Source organism: Amblyomma americanum, chromosome 1 (genome assembly GCF_052857255.1).
Source record: "Amblyomma americanum isolate KBUSLIRL-KWMA chromosome 1, ASM5285725v1, whole genome shotgun sequence".
Lineage (NCBI taxonomy): Eukaryota > Metazoa > Arthropoda > Arachnida > Ixodida > Ixodidae > Amblyomma > Amblyomma americanum.
In genome coordinates this window covers 313,505,207-313,515,869 of record NC_135497.1, presented here as the reverse complement: position 1 = coordinate 313,515,869, position 10,663 = coordinate 313,505,207, and the positions used below count along the sequence as shown (strand labels likewise).

Here is a 10,663-nt window from a genome sequence, read left to right as displayed (position 1 = left end):
TTTTAGTGCAGTTTCGTTGCATTTTATCACTAAATGAAGTGAGATAGTCATTTGAAATCTGCTACAGAATGTTGTTCAGTTGGTATGTATAAATCGTTGTAATTGGCGCTTCTTTTAGCATTTAAAAACATATAAGCAAAAAGCACACATGGTTTCATAGAAGTGGGTTACAATGAAAAACTTGCCAATCGTTTCAATTTCTGTATCAAGATCTATATTATTAATATCTTTGGCTTCTTGCAGAATCTAACGTCTGCTTTTGTGCTGGGCACACCGAACACCTGTCTTAATTTTCAGTGAAACACAGTTTGAACATTCTGCCTTTCACTCACCATTCACACAAACAAGAAAACTGCCTTCATGGCTAGTACGACAGACATTTTATACTCCATTCCATGCATAAAATGAACGGCAGTGTTCCTTCCCCACTGGTGCCACACACTGTGCCATCTTTCAGTGAATGGCAGGCAGTTTGTCCGTGTACAGAATACTCGAAAGGAAATTTCATATGGTCCAGCTGCTGAAAAAGGTATTGCTGCTGCTTGCAAATGATGGAAGCGATTTATTAATAAACCTGCAAATACACTACCTTTACACTGCTATGTCCACCTGCATTCTTTCTGGCTCCAATAGCCTGAATATAGTATCCTTGTGCAAAGCTCCTTTGTTCTGAACTTTGCAGATTTTAAGCTCGCATAATGGTTTTCACTCACACTGCAGTGTTATACAATTTTAGCGATAGCAGCATAGGGCACATTTTCGTGAATTTTAGCTCCCTCCATAGGCAACGAGTCTTGTGGGGCTGTATTACTATGCGTTACTCATTGCACACATGGCACAGTACAACTAGGCATGGTTTCCTTTACTAACACCTCTTGCTTCAAATTGCATATAGGAATTGTGCATACATGAGCTACAAGAATATAGTAGCACTTGTATGTAAATATACATAAAAAGAACATTTTACAATAACAGCTGTATAGGGTATACTAAGAAAAAGTTTCACTGTTGGCAGGTATTCCTCTGACACACCTGGTCTCAAGTCTTCCTGTTCATCTATGAGAAGGCCTTGCCAGTTAATTGCAATCATGGAAACGAGCGGCAACATGGCACAGCTACTGTCTTTAGCATGCAGCCGTCTCGGAAGCACTCAGGTGCAGAGGCTTACTGGGCTTGTGATGCATCGGTTGTTCAGTATAGGTTGTTCAAGTTAACAAGAATGCTAGTTGTTTACCCAAGGTTGCAGCCAATAAATGAAGCTAGTTCAGTGAGCCCCTGCTACAGTGGGTTCCTTGGTGTCTGTACAAGCAACTTGGCTTGTCAAAACTGGAACATGCTAGCCATCGCTGTCTAGCTAATTTGCAGACTACAGCAGAGTGTCATTGATTTTTTTTTTATTGCGGCAAACATAATACATATACACACAGGTACTGTGACCTTTACTGCAGGGAAGCACAATTTGGCCTGCAACATAATATCAGATCTCGTAATTTCGAAATTTTCTTAGCAGCTCATCGGCAGTTTCCTTGCTCCTCCAACTTGACGGGGCACCGCCTGAGCTGTCCACACCTGCAATCCACAACAAACAAGTACCCAACATTTGAAAAAAAAAAAAAAGTATTGCTTATTATAACAAGTGTAGTCGACTTTCAATAATACAAACTCGAAGGGGACCATAATTTATTTGGACTATGCAGAGTTTGAATTAAGATGAGCCTTTTTAACGCATAATGCTGATGGGAGCAAAGCATCAGTTTGAATTAACAAGAGTTCACAATATATGTAACCAAGCAAAAAAATCTGTTCTTGCACGAACTGTATTCATACACCTTTTTGTAGTTTTTCAAACTGTGCGTCACTAAGGCACCAAGCTTGCTAAAGCCAAGTACAAGTGTTTACATGAGGCTATCCTGCTGCACAATGCCAAAACAGAAAAATATATAGAGCTAAGCTTACAGCGGCTCAGCGCACTAATCGACGAAAGCTGTTATAGTTTCGGTATAGCCATTTAGTCCTGCTTTTGGCCGTGAAATCTACATCATTGGCTGTAAGAGTGAATCAGCGAACTCTGATCTGGCCACTCGTCACCTTCCACCCCCCTCTCTCTCTGCCCCTTCGCACTTTCTGTATCTGTCCTCTTTCCTAATTGTGGAGGAAGGGGGATTACCCTCTCTTCACTCTGCTACCTGCAATCTGTGGCAGGTGGCTGCCATTAGACTGAATTTACCTGAATGGAACTAACTTAAATTGCATTCAATTAAGTTAAATTAATTCACTAAGTAATTGGGGTCTTACAGCTGGTGCTGCAGATTTCACGGCAGAATGCAGGGATATATGGCTAAACCAAAGTTATAACAACTCTCGCTGTAAAATAGACATTCCACATGCCAACAACATATTGCAGCCAAAAGCACACGCAAAAACTAGTATGTGGGGTTTAACATCCGAAAGCGATGCATGGGATATGAGGGACACCATAGTAGTAAGCTCCGAACTTAGACCACTTTGGGTTCTTTTAACGTGCACTGACATTGCACAGCACATGGGCGTTTTTGCATTTTCCCTCCATCGAAATGTGGCCGGCACAGCTGTAATTTGATCCCATGACCCTGAGCTCAGCAGCCCAACACCATAGCCACTGAGCAAGCCCAACAGGTCTTGTACTCAAGAATTGCTTGGCCTTTATCTATTCATAGAGCAGACAGGCATGATGTCTAATCTACTCCTAGACTGGTAGCCTCGCAATGTCGGGACACTCCATGTACACTAAAAAAGCAGCCGGAAGCCCAACCTCGGCTGCTAGTAAACACTAAGCTGCGCACGACGCACCATGATGAGACAGGGTATGCATGGCTTGCGTACAGTGTGTGTAAGTAGTGTACACTGTTTTACAGTGACCACACATGCACGGTGCGGAACAATGACAGGACAGCAGTACACGAACAGTTATGTCCTTCTTTATTCGTGTGAATGTGTTCGTGTGACTGTGACTTTGTATATAGTTGTAAATAGTTTCTCTCCCCTACCCTTTCTTCCTTCCCCTCCTATCTGTTTCGCCTCCCTATCTTCTCACCTGTCCCTTTATATTTCTGCTGGCTGCAGATCAGGCACTTCAAAGGTTAGACAGCAAATTTCTTAAAGTGTACTTTTGCTTCTTGCTTTTGAACGATGTGCAGGACATTACTCAACACAGATCACAAGGTGAATTTCGATTAAATCCAGTAAATAACTTATCGAATTTTTCCAGCCATGTAGTTTTGGTTTTGGTTTCAGTAGCCAAATGGCAGCTGTGACGTCATAGGTAAGGCTGAGGTTATGTGAGGCACACAAAAATTGCAATAAAGCAGCCATTCCTTCACTCACTGTTATTCTGGTTCCTGAAGCAGGCTAGCGTAAGAGATGGAGTGAAATAGACGATAAAGCAGTGATTATATTAAAGTTTCTATATGCCTCGCAAGATCTTATACCTGCTTCTGACGTCGTAACCACTGTTCAGTGGCTGAAACCAAAACAAACTATAAATTAAAAATTAGTATTCACTTGGTGTAGGCAAATTCTAAGTTATAATCCGGGTCACAACATCATTTCCAAAAAAAAAAGCAAGCAATGACAAAGGAGTATGTCCACTCCCTGAACATATCCTTTCCTTCCATTTCTTTGTATTTTCTTTCTTTGTATTTTTTTTAAACACAAACCACTACCACCAAGAATTATTTGGACATGCAGACATGCCTTTTTAAACCACTTTTCATGCCAAGGTGCTGCCTATGAAAGCGAACAGGAAAACTAAACTGTTGCCATCAAATTTCGCTTAGACTTCCTCTTCAACTGCCTGTGTTGTGCAAAATGGCTCCAAATGGAGCTCTCTTTATATTCCACAATAACTATAATGACACCTGCATATTTTAACGCAGCACAAATGACCATAAAGTGGAGCAGCCGATACTTCGCAGACATTGTTTGAAGTTCATTAAATTGGTCACTGCATTGTGAGTCACCAGTGGATCATGTCATGTATGCAAGCTTCACGGCGACAAATACCAAGTCATGCGATGAAGCCGTGAGATAGCTCAGTAAGTTCCAAAGGGCCCATGGAAAGCACACATGCTTAAGGCCACATACAGGGTTGCTAATGCCATCTGTTGACAGCTCATTAAAGCTTGTTTTGTTAGTGGCTCACTGCTGCGTCATGCTGCGCCTAAGAAATTTAAGGGCTGACACGGCTTTCAAATCACGCGAATCTCGAAAAAAATTGAATTTTAGAAAACACCAGGTTTCATATGCACCAACACCAGAAAACATCAAATTTCATATTTCATATCATAAGAACTTCTTAATTATATCCTGAAAGATTTTCCCAAAAACAGCCCATAAGTGACTTTACAAAATGTTTTTGGTGGCCTTAACGAAAACTGGCTGAGATCTCCATGAAAATGTCAGTTTTCTTGAAAAATTTTTTTGACCTGACTGCCCTAATTGCAGAAAGCAGAGCATTACAATGACTTCATGGATTTTCATGTGCTTTGTTGCATTGTGTTCCTTGATAGACTATTCATGGAGTGATGTTCTTATATTTATGAATTAATACTGACATTTGAGCAAGTTGGTACAGCATCTTGAAAGAAAAAAAAAACGCAGCGCAAAAGACGACGGACAAAAAGAAACAGACACCACAAGCGCTTTTGGTGTCTGTTCTTTCTACATCTTTCGGTTTTTGCGCTGCATTTTTTTTTCAAGATTTCTGAATTATTTTCCTATTTTTTAACACTGTCACTATAATCTGACATGATGGCAATCAGTGCATTATGCATGCATGGATATAATGTTCTGTATAGGAAAAACTTAGGTTGATAAAAATATTTGGAGAATGTCATGGCATGAACCATTCCTTTGGCTAAAATTTAAGACTGACTCTAGGCTCCCAACATGTTTAGCTACGCACCAGGCTTTCTGCAAGTTTGGTATAGCAATGAAGCGCATAAAAACTTACAATGTCAAAACTACTCAAGGTACATGTGAAATTTTGTATTTATTCATTTAGAGCATTTCCCAATAAGTGCCAAATTACATCGCTTTACAACAAAAAATTAAAAATTTCTCATCCAAAACCCTTGTTCGAAAACCGCATCCCCCCTTTGGGTGGTCCACCAGTGGGCCATGACACACGGGGATTAGGCATCCAAAAATCGCTGCTGCGGTGAACCTGTTAAAAGGTAGTGCAATATCTGCACTTGCACTAACTCTGCCTGCAGAAAAGTACTGTAAAACACCACATATAATGCGAGGCTATTTTTCATATCTTAGTACCCGCACGCACACTTTTCAACTTAGTGCCAAGCCTCTAGCTACCATTATGAACAGAAGAGAGAGGCCTCTACCTCTGCAAACGGCAGCCAAATAAATCTGCTTTGAAAGACAGTTCAACTAATGAAAGTAAATGAACATGGAGTGCAGAGGAACTAACGTTTTGATGATGCATTTCTAGTAACATTTACATACAGCTTTTTTTTTTGCTTTGTTTGCTATCACTAGGTCATCTCTCATTTTAGTCAAGTGTTTTAATCATGCAGCTTGTTTTTACAGAGCTTTCAAACTAACCCCATCAATTCAAAAGAAGGAGAATTTCTTACAGGTTAATGCCGAGTCCCTGGAAATGTATTGAAAAACTGCTATGGCATGGCAACACATTCTCAAATTTGGTGAAAACATGTAGCAAAGAATAAATCAGCCGCATATATGCAAGGCAAAGTTTAACCACGATGCTATGACCCCCCACTCTTCCTGCACACTTCCACAGACTGTGAACACAGCGTCAAGAATTTATCAGTAGTGTTCATCCAATAACCTTTGGACATAATACATTGAAGGACAATTTTTTGCATTTCACTTTCATTACAGCTTCCAAATTTTCCAGACACAGCTGCACCATGGCCAATAAGGTCCGCTAAGAAAAATATTCAGGTATGCTCCACTGTTTTCTTGTTGGGATTTACTCTTGACTGCTGCTTTTCACAAGACAGCTACTCCATAACACACCTCGAAGTCTACGATTTCAAATGCACAGTTTGCAAACCACTCCTGCATGGGGGTGATGGAAGATGTACCTTGGCAGAACCTTGGCTGACCCTCAGTGCTTAAAGTCAGGGGGGTTTCACACCCCCCACCAATATTGGCAAGGAATCTGTGACCCCCCACGCTAGAATGTAGACTGCATGAATCCGAAGCTGCAAACATTTCTTTATTCTTTTTGTCAGTGGTGGTCGAGACATTTCTCCTGTATCGTTTCGAAAATTTTGCTGTTATTTTTAGTAAGAGCCATTAAATTGTGTTTTGTAAAACCCGAGCTGGAGAAAAATACAAATCTGGCAGCACTACACAAAATGTGGAAGAAAAAGGGAGACCCACGCCCTCACACCACAAGCACTACACAAAATGTGGAAGAAAAAGGGAGACCCACGCCCTCACACCACAAATCAGTCCAGAGTTGCTGCTCAGCTCCAAGGCTACACAACAACAAGCACACTGGCATAGTGTGGGGATTGTTTGCTTCAAGTTTGTGACATAAACTAAGCAAGCAGCAATCTTTAAAAATGATTTCTAACCTTTAAAATTATGCGTAAAACAGGCTGCCAGCTGCTTTCTCTCTCTCCCTCATTTCCCTCTCCACCTGTGCTCGAATCAATAGAGACCCCCTTCAATGAAGCCAGACATTAAGCACTGCAGTGACCCTGCAACAGCCTCTATGTTGAGCTTCCATCTACCATTTCATCTACCATGATGTAGGGCACAGGGGAAAGGTATCGCATTTAAGAACATCGTCAGCATGCATGGCCTTGCTAACTTCAGTTTCCTTCATTACAATGATCACAGCAGCATGGCCTGTGCATTGACCCCAGCGTTGTGCCAAATGCGCCAAACCAGGTAAACTGCACCATCCTGATGAAAATTGAGGAAAATAAGCCAAACTGCTCCAAAGTTACTGCTTTTGCATTGGGTGGTGCCGTGTGCCTTTGATTCAGGCAAACATAACCTCCAAAGTGCTCCAGATTGGAAATTTTAGTGCTCCAGATTGCTCCTAAATCAGCATTCCTCTGCTCCAATGTGCTTCAAATTGCATTTCACCAGTAGCATCACTGCCTGTGGCACTTATGCCTGCCAAGATACTCCAGACAATGAGCGAGGCTGGCAGGTAGTTGTAGCCAATGGCCCAACAGGCCGAAATGGCAAGATGATATACCTGGGCATGCACAGGGGTCTTTTTATGTTGAGGTAAGTTTTCACACACAAAACTTTTCTCGTATGAAACACAATGGTAACAAGCGGCTCCCTTTGAGTCTTACGCAGCAGCCACATGTTTTTTTTTTCTTTTCTAGCTGTCGTCTGTGCATCTTTCATGGTTTGAGCGTTTTGATACCTGTAAGCAAACACATCTGGGCTCCACTGCACTATTCCGTTGCCATGGTGGAAATGATAAGCTCAAAGGGAACCTCTATCATGCTCTTCACAGTTTAGCATTCATTTCTATTCTTTGGCCTTTTTGTAGATGAGGGGCAACCAAAAAGACAAATTCTGTGGCATCGTTTAGCGGTACATTTGTCATGCAGCATAAAATAGCAAAAAAAGCTGCATACGTGTTTCCATAGGCACCTGGTACCCATGCTCCATTAGCATGGGCTCCTTAGTCTTCTTGGTGACCCAATGCAGGGACTGATTAAAAAAAGAGAGAAACAGTAAAAAGAGTTAGTTTAACACAAACCACTGTTCCATTTCTGACAAGTAAAAGTTTCATTTAAGTGACTAATTTTTTGCACCAACCATATTTACCTACTCACACAACAAACACACTCAAATAATGAATTCGCCTGCCATTTTGGTTGTCAAAATATAAATTAACAAATGCAAACTGCGGGGTTTAACATTCCAAAGTGACACGCGAGCTATGAGGAGGGCTCCGGATTAATTTTTACCAACTGCAGGGTTCTTTAATGCGCCCTGACATCGCATAGCACGTGGGCACCTTTTGCGTTCTGCCTCCAACAAAGCGCAGCAACCACGGCCGGGATCCCTGAGTAATGAACACACCCCAAAATTTTCATAACTTCCAGAAAAAAAAGTGGGTCCTTTATGGGAGTAAATACAGTAATGTTATGAGCTGCTTGCTGCTAACATTTTGGACCTATGTTTTTTATTGTGTAGGATGACCATTAACCGTTTATGTCCAAATTATGAAGGAATCAAAGAAAAAATTCATTACCTCCAAATAATGCTAGTTAAAGTACATCCATTCAAAGGCCAACATCAAAACCTTGTTAGTGCTGCTAAAATTTGAGAAATCAGTATGTCGGCAATAAGAAACAATTAGCATTTGGCCCATTTTGTGCATCTATTTTGAGTTGCTTGAAAGACCAACTCAAAGGCCTTGAACCACCTTGAAGGACCAGGGACAGTACAAAATTTTTTACCCAACAAATGTCTACCTATTTTTTATGCAACACTTATCAGAAAATGAGAAATGAGGAGTTGTCGAACACTGGCTGAAAGCCACACATTTGTGCCCCCTTTTTCTTTACATAACTTTCTCATACAGATGCCAAACATTCTGATCGGAAAGCACTGGCTACTAAGAACATGATGACATCAAACACTGTAATGCAGGCTCCATGTGGTAATGAGTAAAGAGTGTGCAAATGGTATGTCTTGAATTTGTGACGCTCGGTGTTAAAGAGTAAATTTATCTTTTCTTTTACAAACAAGATTTTTCAATTTTCCTGAAGCCTTACTGAAAAGTGTAACAGCCATAGAACCCTGGCCATTAAAGTTTTTTCTGTACCCAAACACAAAGTGATGTTTCTACTTGATGCAAATGAGTTCTGCAGGTTCCAACACAGAGGGAGCTGATGACTGCTGTAAAATGATCCGACTCTAATTTTTATCACTTGGAGCAGTTCTGCAAAATCCTGCAGCAGGAACAGTCTGCATTTTTTTCTCATTGAAAAGCTGCCATTTCAGGTGGGAACCACCACAAGTGGTATACAGAAGTTGTGGCCACAGCTAATGCTACATGCAGCAGCTAAACTGCAATGTACCGCTTGTTAAGGTGCCCACCTGACCTGGCAGCTTTTCAGTTAAGAGAAATTAAGACTGCAGTGCATGCCACAAACTCACATGTGCTATTAGCAGCAGTTGCAACTGCTTCCTCAATACCATCCACTTTTAAGCACATAAAGAACATCTGAATAATAACTGGCCACATTGCAACATTCATTTAGGTTTGGTTTAGTTTGGTGTATGGGGGTTTAACGTCCCAAAGCAACTCAGGCTATGAGGGACGCTGTAGTGAAGGGCTCCGGAAATTTCGACCACCTGGGGTTCTTTAACGTGCACTGACATCGCACAGTACACGGGCCTCTATAACTTCGCGTCCATCGAAATTCGACCGCCGCGGCCGGGATCGAACCCACGTCTTTCGGGTCAGCAGCCGAGCGCCATAACCACTGAGCCACCGCAGCGACCACAATCATTTAGGGACATGACATTCAAATGAAAACAGTTCAGGGATATACTGGTTTTATCAAAGCTGGCACACAGTTTGTTACAGGCTGACCTAACGGAGCGATACCCAGTGAAAAAAAATTTAGTCCAGTTGGACTGTTGAGAGATGCTCTGCCTTGTGCCAACATTTTTATAAGAAAATTTAAATCATGAAAATGGCATGATTTTGAACATTCATTCAATGAACACCACAGTCGCACACTACAAACATAAGCTCATATCAACAGAACTTTATACAACCTGTTCCTACTTGTACCCCATTCATGGGACACTGCTGCTGGAACAAGTGGCATTTGTCCATGGAGTGAAGTCAGTTCATTTATTCACACCACACTGATGATGGAAATGATGCAAACAATTCAACAGACTAACCTGCTAGTATTTTTATTAATCTAAATTTCACTGTTCTGTGTTTGTAGAGACAAATTTACAGATCCCATTCAAGGAATCACTGACTTCCAAATGGCCTTTCCAATTGCAAAGTCTAACTGTATACTATCCAATGTTGTCATTTTTTTGTACTAGGAAGCCAACTGCAGCTTCAGACTATTCTGTGACCACCAGCTTGCTTGGATTTCTTAACCCTAGCTGGCATCATAGCTGGCACACACATTGCACTCTTGGAGTGCAATTCAAATTTCAATTTTAGTGTGCATAAAGTATGATTCACATATGGACAATACTATTCAGTCTGAAGGTTTACTTGGAGTAAAAACTCTAACTGGTCAACCGAGCGGAATTTAACACCAATAATAAAAATAAATTGGAACTTTACAAACTGTTTCAACTATGCAGTTGGGACCGAGAATGAAACTGGGAGGTCAATTGGAAACTGAAAGACTTACTTGATACCAGAAATGCAATTGAAAAGCCAACTGAAACATGTAAGACTGTGTAATTAGAACTGGGGCTCCACTTGGGAATGCAGATTCCAATTGGGAATTCAAATGAAAAATGTACTGTCAAACTGGAGCTGGAACTCGATTTGGGAATGCCAACTGCACTTCTAAAGCCATTTGGAACTTAAAAGAGCTACAATTGGTATTGGAGCAGCCAAAGGGGGTGGCATATTGGGACTCAAAATCCAATTAAAACCAGTTGGTTTTCTGCA

General features: G+C 41.2%; 1 protein-coding gene across 2 annotated transcripts in view; it reads right to left on the bottom strand.

Annotated features, from left to right (window-relative positions):
* Positions 1-1,377: 1,377 nt before the first annotated feature.
* LOC144115360 (dnaJ homolog subfamily C member 12-like) overlaps positions 1,378-10,663 on the bottom strand; it is a 30,160-nt gene continuing 20,874 nt past the window's right edge. For both annotated transcript variants that reach the window (XM_077649717.1, XM_077649718.1), the window contains exons 4-5: positions 7,632-7,707; positions 1,378-1,569 (exon numbers count right to left, since the gene is read on the bottom strand). In XM_077649717.1, coding sequence (XP_077505843.1) covers positions 1,478-1,569; positions 7,632-7,707 — 168 coding nt within the window. In that variant the 3' untranslated portion in view covers positions 1,378-1,477. The remainder of the gene's footprint in view (positions 1,570-7,631; positions 7,708-10,663) is intronic.